Raw genomic sequence first — 25,652 nt, 5'->3', positions numbered from 1 at the left:
ACCTAAAGTGCTGGTGCAGCGTCATTTGGTGTCCCCACTGCCTGTTTGCTCACATGCAGCGGGAACACCTCCAGTGGGGGATTCAGGGGCAGAGAGGAACACTCGTGACTTCTTTGTGGTTTCACAGGTGGAGAATTAGAGGGAGAGCGGAGATCATGTCATTGGGCATTAACACACACTTGCTTTGGCTATATTTAACCTACCTCTACTTTAATTTATCCTTGACTGCATAATGTACCTGCCCTTTCAGTGACTTTCTCATCTAACTGTTTCTCTACTGTTTTCCACAAAGAGAGATTTTATGGATTGGTGAAAAAAAGAAGGCAGTGGAGCTAATTGGCTAATAGGATTTCTATCAGTGACCATTAGGGAGAACAAAGACTGTATACGAGGTTGAACGAGCACCTGAGTTTTACATTGTAAGTCTGCAGGTGTAAATGTATGTTTGAACATAGTTACAGGCATCTGGTTTTGACTGGGAGACTATGTAACTGTGACTAGAAAACTTTCTACTCTATTGATTTTCAATCTGTCATTCTGGCACACACTCCTGCAAGCTCTCTTTCTCACTCAGATAACTTCAGGGTAACGTCATGCAGGAATGAACATGACCACATACAAACACAAACATCCGTTCGCCCACTCACACTCACTCTTCTTGCTGCTGCTGCGAGCAGCCAAGCTGGTTGTGCTGCCTGACTGGCTGTTGTCCTCCATGCTGGGGTCGAAAGCAGGGTTGACCAGACCGGGTTCATCTGACAGGAGGGCCACCGCGGCGGAGGTGGGGCCGTCATTGGGCAGTGTGGCAATGGTGAGTTCTGATGTGCTGTCAGTGCATTCACCCTCCTGTGAACGTCGCTTCCTGTCTGCTGAGAGCCCATAGTGAGAGGCTCCTTTACACCTGCACATATGAAAAACAAGGGTCAAAAGGTCAGTCTCAATCTCAGATTACACAGTCAGCTGTGGTGCGATTAACACTAGACATGCTGAAGTGGTGGCATTGATGATCTGACGTAGCATGCTCTTAAACTTTGATTCATTTTAATAAAACAAACAGTTTTGGAATAAACTACATGTTGAAGCAGTCAGCAATAAACAGCATCGCTTATCACTATAGAGTGAAAGTCAACAAATTCATGTTAACATCTAATGAAAAGGTCAGAATCTCAAGAATAATGTGAGCAGATTTCTGCATCTCCTCCAGCCCGGGGCATTCTGCACACTGACCTCTATCTTCTACTTTGGGACCGCCTCATACAAAGACAGCTTATCTGACCTTAACACACAGACAGCAACTCTCTACAATACCACATACACATTAGGCCACAACAACAAATGTTGTTGCTGAATATATTTTCTGGCGTTCTCACTTAAAATTCACACAGTAGCTCTCAGAGAATGTTCCAGAAATGTCATATTTACTCTCATATGGAAAAAAAATAAAATCTCTCCCCTTTTCTGTTGCTTGCACAACGTCTTTGTGACAGGATCTGTAATCACATGTAGGATGGGTTTTCTCTGTGGCAGTGAGTGCAAGCATCCCTGACAGATGATTGAATACAAATGTAAGAAAACAGCCATTACAGAGGAGAGAGGACGGGTAAGTGACGCAACATTTGAATATAAAACAGAGACTGGCTGGTTGTTGCTTTTCTCGAAAACAAATCTAATTCCTAAGTTCCAGATGTCTTCTCCCTGTCAACAACACCACAATACATTACCACAGTCTCTCTCTCTCGCACACACACATACACAGATACACACCGGGGTGCACATATTATGCTACATGCCATAAACAGCTTTTTGCACTGACATTATTAAATTGGGAATGTTTGTGTGTGAATTAAAGATATTCCTACAGAGTATGGTATTGTATTGTTGGAGAATTTTCCTCCATCTGTAAGCCATAAAGGCTTTGAGCTGACACTTCATCTGAGGCAGGAATAACACTGGCTTGTCTCTCCGGCTGTCTCTGCGGAGCCATCAGCACAAACATTAACTGGGTTTTAATGAGCTGGATCAAACCCAGGCTCCGCTTCAACAGTAGCTCAGAAAAACAAGAGAAGCGGCACTGTTCTCCTGTGCTATAAGATGGGCTGAGCAAATCGAGTCAAACAGGAGGGGTTAAGTAAAAGCAAGGTGAAATGGTGGCCATCATTGCAGAGCCACAAAAGAAACAAGATTACATGCTGGTGAGCTATTTGATCCTAGGGAGGCCATTGCCCCCCTTGGGGCACCACATCACTGGAAGCAGCATTTTGTCTCAATAAGAGAGCTGTCTGAGCTAGTCGTGCACTCTGTCCATATTTCCCAGAGAAAATCATTTCATCTTGAAGTGGGTTCTATATCTCACTTGTAGCCATGAGTCAGACTCTCAGTTAGCTACAGCATTACACCAAACTGAAGTACCTATTGATCCTATTGAGCCTGCACTCTGTGACATAACACTGCAATACAGTCCATGCGTCTCTGCATGTGTGTGTATCTGTACCTGTGTGTGGGTAGTGCCACCGTGAGTTATTCTTGTACATTCAGTTAGTAAATTGAATGCTATCAAGCATGTCCGTGCAGCAACATAGCACTTAACTGAGTGAAGTGGTTGAATAGAGCAATATTTCAATCAACAGCAGAGGAGAAGGCAGCGCTGCAGTCTTGAGGGGGCAGAAGCTTTCTTCGTGTCACTCACTACCAATTAGAAGAATTAAAGCTGCATGCAGCTTGAAAATACTACTGGTACTCACATTGCTGCCTTCAAGTGGCACTAAAAGAATTTGTTGTAAAGAATAGTAGCTCCCCAAACAAATACTGTACCTGGATACAAAAACAAATGTGTGAATGTGGCAGAATTACCAATCTGTGGTCAATATACAACTTTCCTCATGTTTTCACTACAGTAAAAATCACAGGGTATCTAGTGTGGCCTTTTTAAAGTCCAACTGGAATCACATTGTGTCAATGTGTTTTTTAAAATGTATTGTTAATGCTTTTTATCATTTAAAAAAAAGGAAAAAAAATGCTCCTTTTGTCTCAGTGGCTGGACAGGTGTGTCGGTGTCTGCGTTTGATTGACAGCAGCAGGCAGGCTGGGCCCTGGCAGGGGAACGAGACAAAGTAAACAAACTTAAGCTGTAGCTTACAAGCCACAGGCAGATAGTCTTTTATTAGCAGTGGTATTGAAGAGTAAGTACCACTCCAGCATCTAAATGAACCAAAGTGACATTTGCAGGTATACTAACATGCTGTTTAATGTGCTGCAGCTGAGCATCTAATTAGCTGTCTGAATGTTTGTTTGGTGGCTTGTTCAACAAGCTAAGGTGCATTTCTCCCTTTTGTATTGTGATTTTTTTCTCAGAGAACACAGGACAAGTGATTTACAGAACAAATATTTACGCTGTAAAAATATGCTACAATATTATCTACTAAAGTGACAAAGTTACACACTTGCATTGTCATCTGACCAAATAACCACACTCCAACATACAGATAGATATAACAACCTCTTAACTAAAAACAAGACAGATTCCAGCTTTAATTGTCCTTATTTTTACACAATTTAGTGCTGCTGTGACCATTCCTGTGTAACAATGTCCTTGTTAATTTTAATTCCTCCCAGCTGGTGTTAATATCTTCATCTATATGTGCATTCAATCCCTACCAAAGCTTCACATAGCAGTAATGGTTATAGTTGGGCCAGCCAAGTGTTGGAGTTTTCCCATTGGCCGTTGCTCTCTCAAAATGAATAGGTGTGAACAGTTTCATTTACATCATCGGGGGCGAGTGCAGCCATTCTCAGTGCAATCCCAAAATAAGTTTTTAAAACACCCCTTTACCGACTGAAGCATCTCACATGGAGGCTCCGACACTGACAGGAGCACCAACCCGCAGATACAAACAGAAGCGACAGATCCATTTTACCAGCCTGCATGGTGGCTAACAGATACTTACCATAGCTAGCATCGTTAGCATAGCCATGCCATGCTGTGTGTGTAAAAATAAGGTGTAGCCACAGGGTTTCTGGTTTAACAGCACCGTGCTGGGCAGGTGACAGGTGTGTTTACAATATTGGTGTGCTCTGAAAGACGTCGCAGGGCGGATATAAAGTCACACAGCTGATGGACTGTTAGCCTAGCATGCTAATCCTACGTAAACATATGGATGAGACTATTATGTTTACAGACACCCACAGAGTGAAAAAGATGAAAGAGCAGGGGTAGTTAACAGATAATTAGTGTTTCAAATCAAACATCCCAAGATATGAGTGGAAAGTATGACCTAGTCTTGTTTAAACATCACTGCATATTTCAAATGAAGACATTTTTGTCTCAATATTCTTTGTTTTCTCTTCATTAGATCTCACACACACACACACACACACACACACACACACACACACACACACACACAGACGTCTTTAGGTATTAGATTTTTGGTCCAAGCTGTCTATATGGAACTGAAGACAACCTTGGAACAACATGGGTAGTGGAAAATTTAAACCACAGTCAGTCAGTGGAGATGGGCAAATACTGTTGAATACCTGTTCATTCAGTTATATAAATTCTACAGACCACCCAGCAAAGTGTAGGCTACCTCTAAATGCACACTACACATAAAATTTTAGTGCCTACATGACTGTGGAAGATCTTAAGGGGTGCATTTCTAGACCTTGTACTGTGCTCAGATAAAGAGGATGAAATCCAAAGAAAAATATATTTAGAGCCGTCACAGGAAACAACAGAAACAAGTAATACTTTTTGATAAGTCACAAAAACATAGAAGCCATCACAACAGAGTCTCTGAGACAGCGGCACACAGCCATTGTTTAGTGTGTGACTGGTTTATTAAAGGCTTTGTCTCCCGTTAATTAAAATCTCCTTCCTCTGAGGGATAAGAGGTGCCTTAAAACCATAGCCATATCTCAGCTGCTTAGAGCTTTAATATCTGAGTTTTTATGTTAAGGCCACAGTCTGTGCTGTCCTGAGGTTAAAGGCAGGGAAGCATGACAGAAACCCCTTGTCTCACTCACCAGGGTGGTCCTGGAGCTTTTAGAGCCAAGGTAAGCGAGGGAGTTATGTCTGCACACCGGTGAAGTGTAGTGCATAGAGGGACGTATGCTTGCAAAGACATCCACATACATTCACTTTCCCTCCTTATTTTCTCTCCCTTGTAAACAAACATCCATCGGTGTATGATGAGTGAACTTTGAGTGTTTCTGCAAAGCTATCATTTACTTATAAAACACTGAGCTTAGAGGATGCTCATTAGCACTGCTGCATTTGTGTCTCGGTCAGCACAGCCGCAGTTATCACATCATCTCTCTAAACCTCGGGATCTGTGGCGAGATAAGGCGCGAAGACACTAAAACATCCTCAATGCTGCCCTCCTTTCCCTTATCCTCTTTTAGCCCCCCACCCCCCCGGCCGTCTCCAGCGCAATAACAATTACCCATGATGCTGCCGGTGACATGGAGGTTGTGCAGGAGCGCCCTGGCTGTGACACAAACAGCCCTGTTCTTGAGATGTGAAATAAACACCAGCTCACGACTCATCAAAGCCTGTGAGATTCTCCAATCCTCTTTAGGGGTGAGTGGATTATCCTTCCTAACCCAAATACTCTCTCCGCTCCCTGACTGCCACGGACAATCGTGTTGGGCCACACTCCACATACAGCGCAAATTACCTCGGCTGAGGTGACAATTCTCGGTCAGGCAGTCAGATACAGAAAATAGGCTGTGTCTCAATGCATATTTTCTCACGCTGAGGCCGTGCAATCACGCAAATGGCTTGGCATTTAAAGCCTTATTTATTCACAAAGTCATCCTGTGTTTGTGAGGGTACCTCCAGCTAACCTGTATATGCACACAATATGGCTGATTTCGTTTTATTGAACTCCTCTTTCTCTTCTTTCTACCTCCTTATTAATCTGGAAGCAACGGTGAGCAGTTGTTCCTGACAAGCTCTGACTCCGGCAGCCAACTTTCTGATGCTTTTGATAATATACCAGCGAAACCTGACATGTAAGAAACTGAGAGAAAGAAAAGAATCTGCCGTTGCACTGTGAGCCAGGAGGTAGCCTGCAGGTTTTTCTCACTGAAGAATGTGTGGAATACAATAAGCGAAAGGCTTCCTTGTGTGACGGAATGTGAGAGAAGCTTAAGACTGACAACATTTGTGTGTTGAGTTTATTCTTGGAGCACTAATGAATATAGGAATGCAGCTGCCGCAATAATCAGTGACTTCTTAGTCCCTCTGATCAGTTTAGAACATGGAAACACCCTTGTCTCTGCGATATTGTGAACTAAAAAGATACATTTTTCTTTGACCAGCGGCCTGTGGACAAAGAACTAAACAAAATTTACCAAAAAATTCAAAATCGTACAAATCGGAAGAAAAGCCGGGAACACACTCTATGCCCTTCTCCACCAAATTTCCTGTCACTCTCACTATGAAGTTAAACAACGCTAAGAAAACAACAATCTTTAAATTCTGGGGATATTTTATGGCTCCTGGCTTGACTCGGAATCTACTCCAGCTGATTCAGGGATGGACCTCCTGAGAGAAAACTGTTTACCCATAATAGCTTTTGGCTGAGACACTTTAAAACACACTGAGCTGAAAAAAAAAAAATACAGGGCTCTGGGGAAGCACCTGTGGCCATAAGCTTGTGACACACACACTCATACACATGCATACACAAAGCAGCCAAATAAGAATGCTGGTGCAGTGTGGGGAGGGGTGGTGGTCATTAATTGAATTTATGTTGATAAAGCTGTGAACATTTTTCCTTTTGATTAGATTAGTATATCAATTGCTCCTTTATCACGCGCTTGGGCCACATGCCAAAGGCATAAAGTAAAGTTTGATTGGGATGGAATGGACAGAATGATAGATAGATACATAGAGAGAGAGAGAGAGAGAGGAGAGCGACATGAAGACAGACAGAGTAATCCGGTTAATGATGAACTGGAGGAGTGTTGATCAGAGGATGCGCTGGTGTGTTGATTGGATCCGCCTGCTGCGAGGGGTAATCCCATCTGCTGCATGAGGAGGGGGTGAGACCGCAGCTAGAGGGGAGTCTCTGCTGTGGGAGGGAATTTTTTTCTAAGCTTGTTTCCAAAGACAGATCTGCTAAATTGAGGTAGGAGGCGAGGCACTGTTTGGGTGTGACTTCTTACAGCCTTTGAAGAGCTGTAATGCATACAGAAAGCAAAAGTGAACCTGTATAGCAGCCCCCGCAGCAGATAAATCCTCTCTTTGTGTTTGAACTTTCCATTGTGCTCCTGTGCAGTGAGCGGTGGCTCGTCACGTTTGGGATGCTCGGTGCATCCGTGTGTTTACGAGCGCGGAGACGAGGCCTCCCAGCCAGCGCCGTGTCAGTCGAGTCAGCCTGTTAGAAACAGCCCAAACTCTGAGTCATGGTTTTTCACCCAATCAATATGTACAATCATCAGTCGAGCCCTGACCTCATGATCAGGCTGGAAGGACATTTATGCAGCGTTTATTGTGTCAGTGTCTGGTTTCAACCAAGAAGGCAATCTCACACTCTTTCTGTCAAACGGGGAGGAAGAGCACGGGAAGTACTAGAGCTGATTTATTCTCTGTTCTCTGGCTGAACTGGATCGCAGTTTACTAATGCACCTTACGTACTGTATGTCCAACCCACCAGTGGCTGTTTTCCAGTCCTGCAGTGAATTATTATGTGTACATTTCTCTCACTGAAGTGCAGACAACTCCTGTAATCCCCCTCCGCACCACAGTACATGATCATAGAGAATCCCCACTAGGCTGCTGTCCCACATTGCTCTTGGCACCTTTTAGCCTATATTTCTCACTCTATGCCACACTAGCCCTTGGCAGTGTCCTGGTTCCTCTACCTCCACGTGCCATGGTACAACTGCCTGAAATGCAGCCAGCACTGGTCAGCCCAACCCAAAGCCCTGGCACTCCTTAGGGCACTGTTCACGTGAGAGATTAACTCCGCACTGCTCTCCTCTCTGCTGTCAGTTACACTCTGCTGGCTCCCCACTCCGAAGGCCGCTCATATGGAACCTCGCCCGCAGATTAGCCTGCTGCAGACAGGAGACTGTAGAAAATATTCCATGTTAAACACGTCAAGCCTCAAAGACGCTTAATACCAGCCAGTCGGAGGCAAAGGTTAACAGACACCTATTTTCACAATACACCCATCTCCAGTGATATAGCTAAGAAAAGTAGGGCACTTGATGTAAGTGATTCAGCACAGATATGAAAGCGCACCGCATTGCGGAAAACAAATATCATATATTTAAGTTTAGCTGAAATGCATTCATTATAAAACACAAGGTACCAAGCTCAATCCCATCTTTAAAGCTCCTCTGCATGCCGACACTAATACCTGCTCACCTTGCCGCATTTCTGCTTGAACGGAGAGACATCTGACAGGAAGGCTCTGCTAAAGTAAACACTCTGACCCGCTACTCACTTCTGTTCATGAATAAATGAATACATGCATAATTAATCTGTTCTTTTGCGACTGTGTATTTACACAGGTGTCGCTCACACTTCATTTATACTGTACATAGTCAAATGTGTGTTTCGGTGTGTTGTTCCGTGCATATTTGTTTTATGTGAAGTGTGATACGTAAAGAGAGATTTATGCATTTGTCTGTCTGTTTGTGATCAGTATGTGTCCTTGCCCCATGTTCTGTTTCGTGTCTGATTGTGTGAGCAGTGTGCGCCGCTTAACACTTGTGTTTCTTGTAGATTTTGTCCACCCATGCATATAAATGCTGCCACGGTGGATTCACTGAATGTGCTTCATACTGTAAATCCCACAAGAAAATAATTAAGGTGATTTAGTATTATCTCCTTTTAGAGAGCTGTGCAAGTTGTGCAGGAGGGTAGGAAGTAGGCTGTTAGCCTGATTTTTTATCTCTCATCTATTCTCCCCCCGGCCTTCCCTGTGTTTCTGGCCTGCTAGATACAATGAGACAGGGAGAGCTGCCTCACTACTGAACAGGGATTAATATTTAATCCAAACAAAAGTCTAATTAGTGAAGCCTGCCCCACACTTGGAGTGGACAGGAGGCAGAAGAGGGCATGGCATGGCGCGCTGCCTTTGACTGGCATAAACAAATGACTGGTATTGTTCAGATCCAGCGAGTGCGTGGCGGCCGGGTGGCTAATCCTGTTAGGATGCGTCCATGCTGAAGATGTCCGGAGCACTGGGAGTGCGCACAGCTCTTGATGATCAAACACCTCCTAGATGAGGGCTGAAAAGACGGAAGCTAAGCTAATCATAGTGTTTAAGACATCTCAGCCCAGAACCAGAAATGAACTCAGATTAATCATTAATGCTCTACAGCACTGCACTGTGATTAGCAGGGGAGGCCATGTGGGTTGGGGAGGGGTGGGGGGTAAACAAGGTCTGTGTGTGTATGTGTCTTAGGAAGTAAAATCACAATCTCAGTGCGCTCCTGTGTGTGTGTGTGTGTGTGTGCTTTGTATTGGCTGGTGCTGACAGAGTAAAATGGCAGTAACCATATTAAGCATTTCATCACAGAGAAACATTTACTCTCCCGCTGCATTGTTAGTTCCATCTACACCCCGCGTATAGCCAATATCGTCTGTATACAAGAGTGTGTACGTGCATTTATGTGTGAGCAAGACAGATTGCAGCCACTCTCATTTTTTCCCACGCAATATAAACTCACTGTAGTAATCACCGAAATTGAAAGACATCAGAGAAGGAAGAGGGGAGGGAGAGAGACGAGCGGAGAGAGGGAGCAGGCAGAGGCGGTGGTCACACAGGGGGGAGCGGGAGGCTGCTCCTGTCAACGGTATGGATAAAGACAAATGGTGTGCCACCGCTCTCTAGCCAGGCGGAAAAACACCACGTCCACGTTTGTCTGCTCCTGGTTTCTCTCTCTGTCATGTCATAATCAGCAAAAAACCTCACTGTCACAAGCGCACACTCAAACACACACACACACACACAAAGCTGTCTGACTGTCAATATTTCTCACTCGGAGGAAAATCTGAGCGTTTTATCTACAAACCACCCCTCACATGACCCACATGCTGGGCGTGCTGGGTGCCATCACCATGGCAGCTGTATGTATGGCCAGATGGAAGGCAAGCGCAGGAAGTGACCTTATACCCCCCTGTCTCCTCTCATCTCCTCTCTCCTCTCTCCTCTCTGCTGTACTTCCCTGAACTGCTTATCCACTTCACTTCCACTCTTTTTTTGCATTGCTCCTTTCCTTCTCCTCCTCCCGGTTCTTTCTGCATATAATCAAATGTGAGGATTTCATCTCTGCTAACTCTCTTCCTCCAACATATTCTGTCCTACGTCGCCCTTCTTTCCTTTTCTCTCCCTCCTCTTTGGCATCCATGGCTGCCCAATACCACGGGCTCTTGGTGTCTGCAGGAGCTAAAGCCCCACTCAGTGGAGAGAGCATACAATGAAATGAGGGGATTTGTGAGGTGCTCTATTGTTCCATGTATTCATGCAGCATAATGGGACATTTCCGTCCGACTGGAGAGTGGAGCAGTAGCCCAGCTCGGGGATCAGAGAGCCCCGGCTTCACATGGAGCTTCTGAATATAGTCAACATTAACTCCCACACAATGAGAGTCTGAGGGCCAGAAAACACAGTCTGAGATAGAGGAGCCAAGACAGCGTGATGTATAGTGTAGCGTATAAAGATGACAGTCATATTTTGTTTGCTGTTTTGTTGACTTCTGCTGATTATTCATCAAAGTCAATTTTCAAGCAAAAATGCCAAACATTTGCTGGTTCACGATTTTCAAATGTAGGAATTTTCTGCTTTTCTTTATTTATAATCGCTGTAAATCTTATATTTTGGAGTGTTTGGACAAAACAAGCTATTTGAAGACAGCAGCTTGAGTTGTGTGAAACTGTGATGCCCACTTCTTACTATTTTTTTTTTTTTTGGATAAATGATTCATTGATAAATTGAAAGAAATACTAGACAGAACAGCTGATAATGAATATAATCATTAGATGCAGCCCTACTGTTGACACACACACATAATGAATATGACACCAGATAAGAGGTTTGTTTCCATGGTGTCGCAATTCAACAACTAAACCTGACATACTGCTGTTTGTTAACGATGAAATAGTAATTAAAGGTAATGTTGTGAAAACGTGCACTAACAGGTGTGTTTTTATGTTACTATACGTAATTGTTTTGCTTTTAATGCTGATTATGTTTACATTAACGATAATAAAGATTATATACATTCAAAACACTCTATATATATTGAACAGATGCGATATGAGAGGGAAGAGGAGAGTAGCCAGCTGTGAATTTTTAAAGCTGAGGTGAAAGTCTTTTCCACAAACACAGCGTTGCCACATCTGTCCGTATGCTCAGCGAGACTCACGTACACACAGGGTTTAAAGCCTACAGCTGTGAGCAAATGCGTGCTGACATTTTGCTCAGATCAATACAGTAGTCACAGACACACTCACACATGCTGCCGAAGAGAGAGAGTGGAAGAGAGAGAGAGAGAGACATGCCATGCTGCAGTGCCGCTCTGTAGCATCCAAACTGTCCTGGACAGCACAAAGCCTTACCTGCTAGCACTACTGCATCCCACTACCACAGCAACCAATGACCACAGCATCAGGGAGCAATTCTGTGGTCATTTTCACTCCACAGAAGCACACTTGAACTCTTATGGTGACAATCCAAATGTAAACACAGTGCTTTACAGACAAATATGCATGAACGTACTGCATGAAAACACAAACAAGTCCCTGCTATCAGTCACAGAAATGCAGAATAACATTAACAGCATGGAGTGTTGATGGATGGGGAGGAGATGGGGTGATGTGGGTGAAAGGATGCAGGAGGAGGCTGAGTGTTGTACTCACAGCTCAGAATAGAGGATGTGCAGGTTGCCCAAATTGTCTGTGTAGTTGGCCGGGCTGAGCCAGGGCAGGACCAGCAGCAACAGAGCCTTCATGGTCAACGCTCGGCTCTTTCCCTCCTCTTTTTCCCCTTTCTTGCCCCTTTCTCTCCTCTCTGCGCTGAAGCTCTCTCGTCTTCTATTCCCCCCTCCTCCCCCTCCTCCTCCTCCACCTCCAATTCTCCAAACCTGGCCGTGCTGACCCCCCTATAGCTCGCCTGCCTTCCCTCTCCAGAGGCGCCCTCAGATCAGAAATTAATCCTTCACTTCCTACTTTTTCAGCCTCTCTCTGTCCCTCTGTCTTCCTCCCCTCTCTCTATATCTTTGTCTCTGTGAGCTTGGCAGTTTCTTCCTCTGCCTCAGGCTGGCTGCCTGGTCATCTCAGCTGCAGAGGCAAACGGGCCAGTTGCCAGAGGTTGAAGACGGAGCGGAGGAGGAAGAAGCAGCAGAAGCAGGTGCAGAGGAGAAGTCCCGTTGTGGCACAGGAGGAAGAGGAGAAAGTGCAAGAAGAAGAGGAAGGAGACCCATGCAAAGGTGGCACATTTGGAATACAATTTGAGATGTGCAGCCCCTTAATCTGCTCTGGGCAGTGGCGAGTTGTAAGAGGATTTGCGCTCGTATGCGTGTGTGTGCATGTCTGCCTCTCTCGGTGTGTGCGTATGCGTGTGTGCGCGCGTGTGTATGTCAGAGAGAACAGCGCAGGCTGTGACTTATACTGCAGCAGAAACCACTGAGGGGGGAGATGGAGCAGACCAAACTAAGACAGGAGGGGGGGAGATACCTGGTGCTGCTCTGATTGGCTCTGCCTTCCCACCATCTCACACACCCGCACACATGCACACACTCAAACATATACACACACGTACAACCTCTGCATTCACCTCCCCCTGCCTGCACATACGTTGGCCCGTGAAGGGGAGGATAGAGAGGAGGGAGAGAATATGTTGTTGTCCAAACCCTCACCCCTCCTCTCCAACGATGGACTGCTCCCTGTGCAGCAGATTGGTCTGATCACTCAACAGAATCTGCCTACATGTGTGGAAAGAAAAAAAAAGACAGAGCATGACCAAAACACGCCGGCAAATCAATAATCTTTGCAGGGATGGGAGCTTGTTATTCTGAGTGACATGGAAGAAAACGACATGGATGAAAAAAATTGATTTTTTTAACTGAACCACTGTCTGAATACACATTTCATTCATTCATTCATACGTTCATTCATACATCCATTCAAATTTCAGAGGGAAATATAAAAGGAGGATAGATAACGCACAATACCAAAGGTTAAACCCTTCTGTCATCACATCCTATTTCGATTGGTTGTGCAGGGATCTAGGAGAGCACTTACAGACGGGAAGTGACTGGGGGAGACGTGTGTGTTGATGGACTGGGTTAGATGTTAGGTGTTGACTTGAAGGTGTGATGTGATTGTGAATACAAAAGCAAGGTACGCTTCAACTGGAAACTGCAATGAGGTTGTTTAAGGCGAGTACAAGATTTCTTTTTCTCTGTCATCCGTTTCTATCTTTTTCATCTCTCCTGTAATCTCACTTCCATCCTTCTCTGTCTTTTTCTGTGGTAAACACAAAGCAAGAGAGCAAGAGAGTGGCTAAAGAATGCACTCCTAATCTATTTCCATTCTGACCTGTCAAATCTCACCCTCAGTCCCTTTTGCTTTTTCTTTTGTTTCTTTCCAGATGCAGTCAAGTCTTGAAATCACACTTTTTTTTTCAGCATGATACAACGTTCTACTTTTCCTGACCTTTATCTTCATCTTCTCATTTGCCTTCTTGCTTTTCTGTCCTTGTTTTCCTCTACTTACCTTTTTCCCCCCACAGTTATCCGATTTTCATAGCACTGAGCTGTCTGCTACCCCAGAGAAAGACACTTAACTAGTGTAAATACCCTGTCTGAATGAATATTTCATGGGTGGAGGCAGGCATGCTGAATTTTTTTGTGTGTGTGTGTGTGTCTGTGTGTCTGTGTGTGTCTGTGCATACTGAGGCATAAGTTGTCCTGCGGTATTTGAACAGTACGCACAGCAACGAGACCACAGGGCACGCAGGAAATGGAAATGTAATTGGATTGTGACAGGATGCAGTTTGTGAACAGAAACCAGTCTGCCCCACAGGAGTCGTTTCATACACTACCACATTAACTCACACTCACAAAAACAAGATCATAACATACACAATACAAATACTCCAGCCCCATTATTCCTTTCCATTCCTCACTCACAACAGCCAATTCTTTATACTGATGTGAAGTCAAAGCAGGGTTGTTATTTGGCTACGTGTATGATGCTATTAAACCTCAAACAAAGCAACAAATGTGGGGTTCGTTTCCATGATACAGCACATTTTAGTCTTGAAATTTTTCCCCAAGCAAGAAATGTGTTATGACAGTAAATTGACGGCCTGCCTAGACTTGAATGTAATATCAGTTGAAGAAAAATATGTCATTGATGCTTTAGAAATGAAGCCAGACTACATCAGAAATAATAATACATAAAGGCTGCAATAAGGTATTGAGGTCTCTCTATACAAACATACACAAAGGAAGGTCACATACAGAAGTAACAAGGAAACGTAAATGGAATAAAATTACCGTAACTACAAGGAATGCTCATTCCTTTTCTAAATATTCACACAACCTTTGAAGAATTCCTCTGTGAGCTTAAAAGTATATTTGAAAAGAAGTACATTTTCACAAAAAACAAGAGGAAGAAAAAAAAAAGAAAAAAACTATTGTGCTCAAGGCAGAACATCAGTAAAACATACACTTGGAGCTCTGGGTAAATTAATTTGGCTTATATAAAAAATATAAGAGTGAGAGGCTTGTAAAAAAAAAAAAAACTGTTCTAAGCATTACTGGCAGTGCATGCACATGCAGCTACATGCGTAATCGGATAAAGAAGAGAAATTACCTGAGCGGGCGGGAAGTCCCTGGCTGACTTCTGTGCGAGCCCTTACAGGACAACATCACAAAGCCAACAAAAAAAAGTAATGCCACTGATCAAACGCTTAGGATTTTGCTCTTGATTGCTCTAGTTGTGTCCAGAGTGACAATTTCCTCATCCAAAGGCCAATAAAGGTCATGAATGATTAGAGGAGTGTGACCAGATGGCATGGCTGTCTCAGTCATTACAACTCCTGACCTGTTGCCAGATTCTGGCATATGGCCAGTGACAGTGTCCTCTACCGTCACGGGCACCAAAATATCAACAGATATGGTGGTGTCATATGCAGGAAACAAACTTGTATGTGAAACCGTTGATGGCCTTCTTGATCTTATTTCTATGACAGTCATGTTTAGCTTTTGTCATATTTGAGAGAACCTAAACCAGCAGGCACAGCTGGCATAATACAAATTTAGACAGTGGTGGAAAGTAGCTAAGTACATTTACTCAAGTACTGTACTTAAATACAATTTTGAGGTACTTGTACTTTACTTGAGTATTTCCATTTGTTGCTACTTTATACTTCCACTCTGCTACATTTCAGAGGGAAATATTGTACTTTCTACTCCACTACATTTATCTGACAGCTTTAGTTACTTTTCAGATGAAGGTTTGACACAAAGGATAATATAACAAGCTTTTAAAATACAACACATTGTTAAAGATGAAACCAGTGGTTTCCAACCTTTTGACGTCTTACAAAAAGCAGTGTGTAGTCGGGGTCACATTTCAGATAGATTTCAGTCTATGAGTTGTTAACAGCTCCACCAAATAGTGATTTTTCACTCTAAACTTCTCACATGGTTTCATTTCAATAAATGTTCAAATGATTCGATATTTCACCAGAAATCAAAGAGTGGAGTTCAGTTGGCTGCAATCTGCAACCTCACTGCTAGATGCCACTAAATCCTACACACTGGTCCTTTAAGTAGGATTTTTCATGCAGGACTTTTACTTGTAATGGAGTATTTTGTACACAGCTGTATTGGTACTTTTACATAAGTAAAGGATGTGAATATTTCTTCCACCCCTGCATTTAGAGAATTACACAAAATATAGACAAACAAAAATGATTTCTGTCTCTTTACTTCCCCCTTGTAGCTATCTGAGAGCTAATACGCCCTTTAGCTGTGGTCTGCTGTGCACCTGTGTTGAATTAAATCATTACCTTGATTGTCTTGCATATAAGCCTACATCCACATTATGGGCCTTAATGCTCAATTCCAATTTTTTAGTCAGAGCAGATCTTTTTGCGTTGATGGTTCACATTCAGGTTTGTCTGTAACATGTATCCAGCTCCGGTGTGAACACCACTGAGGTCCTAAACTGTCACACAACTGAAATGTGGACACATGTGTACAAGAATAACAACAATAATGTCATTTGTGCAATAGCCAAATCATAAACATGGATGACATGGCTGCGCTAGCATACATGTCCAGGATTATTTGTTGTGGAGGTTGGCAGACAATACAGATGATGAGGATGACAATGAGAACAAGAAGGCGAAATGTTTATTTTTACCAAGCTATGAGGTGCCAACACTGAATGATGATGACAGGCAATATGCACATGCACGTGAGATGTTAAAAAAACCATTGAATTCCGATCTGACTGTTCTGACAGTGGCCACATTGCCATAGATCAGTTATGAATCAGATCCAGGACCACATATGCAAGTGGACCAGATCTGATATGAAAAAAATCAGATTTGGGCTACTGCAGCGTGTGATGTGAACATAGCCTAAGTATTGCAGTATTAACACTATCAATACAAGGCCTACATGGCCAAAATGTGTCAGCAATGATATTTTAATGAATCATGAATCTCAACAGATGCTGACTGCTTTGATTGTGTGCCACCTTTTATTACATTTGAGCTGATTTGTATTTTTTGAGTTCAAGCACCCAATTGGAACGCACACTTGCTGCTTCTTTTGCAGACAAAATGTATGTTTTACAGATTCTGCAATGACAAACATTTCAGAAATACATGCATCTCAAGGACCTGCTCACATTTAGTGACTTGAACTTTCTACATAGTTCATGATCAAATCTTAACACATACATAAAACATACGACAAAAGGTAAACTGACTGCACTGCTTAAACAGTAGCCATAATTTCTGAACAGTATTGAAAGAAGCGAACACAAGAGAAATGTTGAAATGGGTATTTCACTGAAACCCTTTCACATCCTTGCACACAGTGTAGAGCCGTCTCTCTGGACATGGCCTCTCACCTCCGCAGATAACACCTTCTAACTATGGGAGAGCAGCTGAATCCTTCAGGGACACGGCCTCAGAGCTCCACACCTCATTATAACATTCACACTACATGAAGGAAAAGACTGGGAAACAATGGAGCAATGCAGAGAAAGGGATGGAACGAAAGATGGAGTAAGAAAGAAGGTGCAAAAGGAGTAGAAGCAGAGGAAACGGGAGTGGGTGTGTAGGCGGCGGGTGGTGGAGAAAGAAAATACGTTTTTATAGAGTGCGTGATGAATAGGAAATGCAGATATGCTGCTTGTGTATGAGATGTGTGGCGAGATGCACTAATTATCATCAGAGGCCTTTGGACTAGGGGAGTGTTAATGAGCATTAATGAAAACAGACCCACACTGAGAGAAACCAAAGTACAGCCTTTTAATGATATATAAACACAGAAGCTGGGCCTAGTTTAGATGAAAGCCTGGTTGGAGGAAGAACTTTCCCCTTTGGGGCTGGAGCTGTGGGTTAATGACAACGGGCAGAAGAGGGTGGGAATCTTAGAGTGAGTGTTTACAGCACGTCATTGCAGCTTTTACTGGATAGCAAGAATCAAGGGTAAATAGGAGAGAAAGAAATGAAATGCTTACTGGTTTTATATAAGAGCACTGCTTATATCTTAGTTTCTTTAATGTTAAATACACAGTTTAAGGCCTGTAAATGTCTCAAGATGCACACTGCTTCCACTATGTGAGGCTGGTAAAAGCGGTGTTGAGATAAACTACACTGTGTTTCTACCATCCTACCTGCTCTTGATGTGGTCTTCCATTTCACCACGGGCCATTATTTCAGTGCAATGGTCAGTGAAGGGGCAAGCCACGGTCAGCTTGTCCAGCAGCTTGTGCACCAGCAGGCTAGGCTTCCTGCAGCTCTGGAGCATGAGGGGCGCACGGCACACGGGGCAGAAGTCGCTCTCCAGCAGGAAGCTGGTGAGACACTCCTGGCAATAGGTATGTCCACAGGGCGTGTCCAGGGGTCTGATGAGCGGTTGCAGGCAGATGTGACAGACGAGGTCGTCGTCCACCTCATCTTTGTAGATGTACTCGTGGTTTTCCTCCAGCTGGTGGCTGTGGCCGCATGACGCACACAGATCAGGAGGCGGAGACAACAGTCCATATTCTGTTGGGGAAAGAGGTGGTGCTGATGCTTCAGCCATCGCCAAGGCAAGTTCAAGCTGTCCACTGTCTCTCTGGATATTCATCTGGAGTGGAGGACTCGGGATGTCTTGTTGGATCCAGTGGGGAGGTCATTAGCAGCAGACATCTGTGGGGAACTTTGTAAGGAAAAGAAACATAGTGTAAGACAGGGAGACAGCAGTCACGGTTATCATGTCAAGTAAACAGGGCGTGAAAATATTCATAAGCTTTTTTTATGGAGCAGAGACAGAGAGAATGCTGGGATTCTTTGTTTTTCTTTCACACACACATGAACAACAGCAGCATGATGTGTGCAGCAGTCCTACACACTTTTTTTCTTTTCTCAGTTTATTTGATCCCCCCGCCCCCCCTCCAGCACAGAGAAGTCATATCGAACTACTGAGATTTCTTCTCTGGATGTAGGAATATCAATACCATTCATCTCAGCGGCAAGTGCAGAGACAGATAGACACAGATAAGTCTCCAGCACTCACTGTCTGTACTGCGTGACAAACACACATTACTGTTAATCCGCTGTGGGATGTGACATGATTTCAAACATGCCAGTTTGGTTTTTTTTTCATTTTCTTTATTGCCACACTGGTTTACACTGTGTTGACACTGCGAGCGTGCCAGTGTACACGTCATATCCAAAACAGGCAGGCTCCTTGAGCACATGGACGCGAACAGATGGGCTCAGTCAGACACACGTCACCTTGGCAACGGCCATCTTGTTGGCGCTCCACTTGCTTTGTTTCTGGACCCACTATTGAGTAACTTGAGTCACTAATGAGACACTACATATCGTTAAAAAACAACAACAACAACAGAACTTTGTTTGGAGTCTACAACATACAAATGTAATCCAAGTGCTAGTTCTGTTTTAATTGGACACATTCCCATGCTCTTGTGCTAAATAGTGTAATAAACAATAGACTTTGATGTGCATCTTAATATGCTAATGCATACAAATGCTGCACGGCACATGTATAACAGCAGAGTTGTCAAAACAAACAGCCACACAGTGTGAGAATGGAGCATGGCGAGTTGTGACTGCCATAAAAGCTCAGTGTCTTTGGTGTTTCTGGGAGGGGACGACTAATAAGTAGAGGCTGAGCAGTCTTAACAAAGATGAACTTTCCCACAGCGAGCTGCAGTGACACGGCTGATTCATCACACACTGTGGCACCTGCTGCGTCTGAGGTCTGGCCTGATCTATGGAGCAGAGCACTTTCATCACAACACAGGAAAAGCGAGAGACAGAAAGGGAGAGAGAGAGAGAGCAAATACCTGCCAGCAGGAGCAGAAAATGAAAAAAAAAAAGTGATTCAAAGCTAAAGAAAATGAAAAATGAAGGTGGTTTGATATTCTCTGCAGCTCCTGATCTGAACAGGATAAGATAATCTTCTTAACTTTGTTCTCTTCTCTCTCCTGGGAAACTTTGGTGTTAAAAGAGACAAAGATAACTACACACTAACAATAAGAATATTGCAACAGGATTGGAATGTACTCCTATTTAGTAGCCTGAAACAAAATGGATGACATCTTCAGCGCCCAGATACTTACAGACTAGCAGGAACAGTTTAACCATAATAATCTGAGTTTGGAATGACAGTAACAGGCTTTCTGTACACAAATGCATGTACCTACAGGCAAAGCCATGCACGTGGACATACACACACACACACACACACACACACGCATGTGCATGCTTCTACACACCCACTCGTAAAGACGAGCACTTTCAGAGAACACACCCATGCCTGCAGAGCATCAACACTCCCCAACTCATTCCTGATCTTTGAAGTTACACTGCCATGACAGTCCTGTTGTACTGCTGCTCTCCACCCAATACCAGTGAATCTTAACGCATACATACTTCTAGTTTTTATTAGAAGACGAGGCTGGTGACTTTCTATATTTTTCTTATTGTCGACAGATCTCATGTGCAGAGCCAAACCAACAATGAACTCATCCTACTTCCAAGTATTGTGTGTGTGTGTCCAAAGCCTGATATATTCCTCCAAAAACTATTAAAAAACACCACAATGAGTCACATCGCTGGGTGACATGTTCCATCACCCCGAAAGCAATGGTTGCTATAGTTTGTTTAGAAATGGCTCCAGAGTGTAATAACAGTGGTCACGTCTCAAGAGAGTAGTTCTGTGTAAGGCGGACGCCACCGCACATGTGCGGGAACACGGTTCTGTTTACAGTGCTTTGCAAGCTTGTTGTGTTACATATCACAACCTCTTGACTTTGTCCTGAAGTTCTTTGAGAAATTTACAGCACAGCATGCACAGTGGTGTCTGCCGTACAAGAAACTTCTCTCCTGAGACTGAAGGCTGGATTGCTGTTATTACTCTTTGGAGCCGTTTCAAAACAAACTACTATAACCATTATCTTCGGGGCAAAGCAGCATGTCACCCAGTGCAAAGGTGTGGCTCATTGATGTGTTTTAACAGTTTTTGGACAACAATGAAGGTCTACAGCACAGAGAAATAAGATATATCAGGCTTTGGATACACACACAATACTTGTAAGTAAGATCAGTTCATTGTTGGTTTGGCTTTGCACATGAGATTTTTTGACAATAAGAAAAATCTAGAGAATCAGCCTTAACCTTTAATAGCTACTTCTGCAGGCAAATATACAAACAAGCATATGAAATGTGAGGTTTTTAGTTTGGTTGCAAAGCAATCTTTCTTTTCACTTTCAATTTTTGATCACAAAGTGAAAGAAAAAGCTGTGTAGATTGTAAATACAACACCATGGTCATGTCAAGTCTTGGTTCAATAGGTTCTCCCTTTTCAACTTTTGAGAGCCAGAAGATTTGTTTGTTTAAGATAGCCTATACCTTCTTCCTCCCACATTGCACATTTTATGTAAATAGGACTGTTTATACACTCTGGGGTTACTTTCCTGTGATCTGAGATGACTGGACGAGTTAATAATGATATAAGGCTTTGCTATGTCAGCTCCTTTTCCTAACGATTGATTCTGAAAAACAACCCAACGACAAGAGAAGTGTGTCTGTGTCAGCACTCTCACTGTCCACACTGAATCACACTGAAACACACTGAAACACACTGAAAGCAAGCATGTTGCTATGTACATATCCACTCCTCACATTCACAAGGACAAATCAAATCATATCTGTATCAGTCAAACACACCCTCGGAGCAAAAGGCTAATTCTGCCAAATCAGATAAACCTCTGCATGTGCGCTGGATAAAATGTGACACAGCCTTCTTTTGCATAACATCATTGTTAATCATTGCAGATTTTATTTTATGCACTGCAACGCACTGAACTGTGCTGACGTGAGGAAATTCATGTCATAGTTTTATTTTAACTAACGCAGAGAACACCTGGTTATTGTAGTTGTGACAGGTGCGGTCTCTCATTGTCAAAACCATAAACTGCTCAGTGATTCATATAGAAAAGAAACTAATCTCAGTTTCATGGTATTGAGGCCCACACTCACCAACACAATTACAGCTCAGAGTGGGAGTGCTGAACAAGACGTTACTCATCAACATATCAATTCATCATCAGATCATAAAAAAATCTTGAAATAGTACCGACTATCAGGGTAGCCCGCTGCTCCAAGCAGCTCAATAGACACAGCCCTGACAAATGAACATGAGGCAGCCTGGAGTTTGGCACAATAGGCTGTTCTGTCCAGACATGTCTCTGAAATGGAGAGAATTCCAGCAAGCCTTTCTTTTTTCATGCTCTTATGACATCTGCTTAAGTACATATAAAAAAAAACGAAGAGTGGAATAAAAGTAGTATAAATCAGTATTTCTATATAACTGGACAAACGAATGACTGAAATGTCTGTATGAATAATTAGGACCTAAATTACAGTGTTAATAAGTGTTCAACTATGCACACTAACAGCAATCTTATCATGAGTCAGGTTCTCCTACCTGTATGTTAAATATAATGGCGGTTATGTAGCATATTACAGTAAAAATACATTACTGGTTTAGAGTTCAGATGAAACGGCATTTCGAGAGAATCTAACTTCCGCATCGTGACGTATTTTCGAGTGAAACAGGACAGACAGACGGGACATAACGTTGGGAGGTGCCGTTAAAAGTTGAAGATTGATCGATAAGTGGATGTCATAATATTATAGGTTGCATAAACACACATCATATTTTGTTTTACAGAAAGAAACAGAATTTTAATATAAGAATACAAGAAATGGATTTGGTGCACAATACAACCGGGAATATGATCTTAAAGGGTTAAAAAGGCATTTTTTATTTCATCTCGACTTTAAGCTTGCTCATTAAGAGCAGGACACACAGATACTATTACATAACACACCACAACTTAATATTTTAAAAGTCTTTCAAATCTAGCACATCTAGTTCCATTTAGAGCGAACATATGGGATGTGGAGCATCAGAGCAGCATAATTCCTGCCCTTTCAATAACCCTTGTCATCAGGCCTATGTACATGTATGTGTATGTTTGTGCTCTCTGAGTTCATAGCTATCTCCACGGTGAGACTGAGCCAGGCCTGACACCTCAGTCTGGGAGAACAGCTGCAGGCAGATGTGAAGCTCTGTGAAGTGTCTCTAATATCAGAATGGCTGACTGGGTCAGCACAGATTGTACTGAACACCAACTGAGACACTAAGATCAGCAATCACACACATAGGTAACAGCAAATCTAAACATCTATCTCTCACACACGTGTGAAGTTAACACACAGGGATTGAGTGCAAATAAATTCCATGCAAATGACACAGAGCAGCAACAGGCACTGGAACAATGTTTTACGACTTCTAACTAAGTTAAAGTTTAACTATTGAAGTATTTAAGAAAAGTAACAAAGCTACCTATCATAAAAAAGCCTTTGATTTTGTGCTTGAAGTAGAGAAAGTATAATACTTACTCCATGAGCGACGTTCACTTTCAGTAGTGCAGCTCACCTGAACAGGTAAATCCTCACAGAGGGTGTAACATTAGACCATTCCAAGAGGAGGTGGAGGGGAAGGAAGGGAAAGGAGAATTAAATGACTCAGAGAAGAGGACTTTGTCCCGGTCACTGAGCCTGCCGATTGGCTGTCGGTCTTCAGTGGAGAAATTTTATCCGACTGTTGGTCTTGAGGGAATTCTCCGACCCAAAATGAGGAAGACTGCTGCTGTGTGAGCTCAGTACCTGCTCACCTCTAACAGGCCAAGGTGATCAGGAAGTGAGACAGCAGAGAGGCGGAGCCAGAGAAAAAGTAAACAAGAGAACTGTCCAAACCTGCTCTGAGAGTTCGGGAGAAACTAGAATTTCCTATAAATTTGAGGGGCCTTAGGAAACAAAAGAATAGGTGGTTATGAGAGGCAGTTGAGACATTTTTCAAAAGTGTACCAATAACAAACAGGTTTTTTTTGTAATGAAATATTGAAATGTATTGCAAAAGGGCACCAGCAGCTTGAGCTACAAATTCTGACGGGACCCCCTCTATAACACAATAAAAATTTAATAACCCACTAAAACATTTCATACATCTACAGGATTGATTTCCTGCAGACCATTTACGTAAACACAAGGACTGCGCTATGTTCTTTAAACAGGAAGCCCATAATCTAAGTAAATGACAACATGTCTCATAGGATTAGGTAATGTTACCATGTACAGCAAGTATTTTGAAAACTATGTACCATACAGACATTATAATAGTTGTTGCTTGTATAGGGCCTTCTTTTGTGTTGTGGTTTCTCTTCTCTCTGACAATAGCTGCTTTATGTGCGTGTGACCCCGGCTTTGTACAAAAACAGTTGTTATCCTCGTTTTCAGATGTGGTTTCCCTCTCGGCTTCTCTTACCTCAGCTCTTTAAACCCTGAGACTGCGAGCCACAGGTGCTCCAGACAAACACAACTGCAGACACAAAATGACAGTTCTTGATGAGTCACTCTGTGACGCAAGCAGATCTGAATCACAAGTTATCCAATATGTAGGGAATCTTTAAAGCACTTACAGTCGTACCTATATTTGAGTCACATCTATATGATCATACACTACCTATATTGCCTCTTTGTCAGTATCTGTTATGTGTGCAGAATATAAATGTGCAGAATATAAACACAGTCTACAGTTACTCAGCCACAGAATATCAATGACTCAAGTGTATCCATCATCAAAATGCAGGAAAATTAAATGAAACCTGCTAAATATGTGTTAATTGCTAGTTAACATCAGGTTTAATGCACACTAATATAATCAGTATCTAATATGATACTTTTTAGCCATGATAGCAGCATAGCTCTATCACTTTGGGTCAGACTGAAATACCTATCGGATCAATTGTCATTAAACTTATTACAGATATTCATTGTCCTCATGAAGCCTACTGACTTTGGTGATCTCTCTTTCATCTAGTGCCAATATCAGATCAACATTTCATTGTGTCTAGTGCTTATTAGCAAATGTTAGCATGCTAACACATTAAACAAAGATGGGTAACATTGTGGACTTTATACCTGCAAAACATCAGCATGTTAGCATTGTCACTGTAAGCATGCTAATGTTAGCATTTAGCTCAAAGCTAAATGCACAGAAGTACAGCCTCACAGAGCCTCTAGCATGGCATATGATTAAATGACAAAATGAGGACATTTATTTAAAAAATGACAGGAGAAACCTGTCCAGTAACTTTATGAAATATTTGTGTAATTTGCAGGCGATTTTTACATTTGCCAGACAGTCATCAATCATAACACACGCAGCCTTAAGGTTGTTTTGTTTTTCCCATTTTCATTTCCAAGTAAATTTGATATCAGTTTCAGCTCACATATCAATCACAACTCTCCTGCACCAAGTGTTCTGTAGACAGGAACAGAAACTCTTGATTGTCTGTATTATGTTTCTTTACATTTGGAGAGTCAGAGGTATCTGTAAGTTGTATATCTTCCCATTCACTGAACAATCAGACCGAGTACAGTCTATTCACTGGATGAGTGAAGGTTGATGAACACAAAAATTGCAGAGCAGTTCCTGGTGACCTTTACAGCTGTCACATCCCTCCCACTTCCTCTCCACTCAGTCTCTTCTCGTGTTTGTCTTCTCAACAACTAATACAGCATGTTATGCTAAATGGTTGGAAATGCTTTTTATTTGCTAAATTATATGGTGTGCATTGCTACAGTGATTCAAAGATTTTGGGTTTCTTGAACTCTTAAGTTCTCTTTGAAGTATTGAGTTGAACCTGCATCCTGTTTCATTTCTGCTGAGTCCTCAGCTCCCTGCTGCTGGAGTTTATCTAAACACTGTGGTGCAGGTGAAACCAATCTCCCCCCGTCTTTTTAGGACACTTCCTTTCCTTTCTTTTATTTCTCTCACACTTTGCTGCTCCCTCTATCTCT

At 42.7% G+C, this 25,652-nt stretch overlaps 1 protein-coding gene across 4 annotated transcripts in view; it reads right to left on the bottom strand.

Moving 5' to 3' along the window:
• Positions 1-23,708, bottom strand: part of lnx1 (ligand of numb-protein X 1) — a 35,731-nt gene extending 12,023 nt beyond the window's left edge. The window contains exons 1-3 of one of the 4 annotated variants that reach the window (XM_044362764.1): positions 23,190-23,708; positions 17,885-18,411; positions 648-901 (exon numbers count right to left, since the gene is read on the bottom strand). In XM_044362764.1, coding sequence (XP_044218699.1) covers positions 648-901; positions 17,885-18,339 — 709 coding nt within the window. In that variant the 5' untranslated portion in view covers positions 18,340-18,411; positions 23,190-23,708. Of the gene's footprint in view, positions 1-647; positions 902-11,878; positions 12,021-17,884; positions 18,412-23,189 lie in introns of those variants that run through there. The other 3 variants (XM_044362765.1, XM_044362766.1, XM_044362767.1) reach the window with 3 other exon arrangements.
• Between the last annotated feature and the right edge of the window lie 1,944 nt (positions 23,709-25,652).

Source organism: Thunnus albacares, chromosome 9 (assembly GCF_914725855.1).
Source record: "Thunnus albacares chromosome 9, fThuAlb1.1, whole genome shotgun sequence".
Classification (NCBI taxonomy): domain Eukaryota; kingdom Metazoa; phylum Chordata; class Actinopteri; order Scombriformes; family Scombridae; genus Thunnus; species Thunnus albacares.
This window is presented reverse-complemented; position numbering and strand designations above follow the sequence as displayed.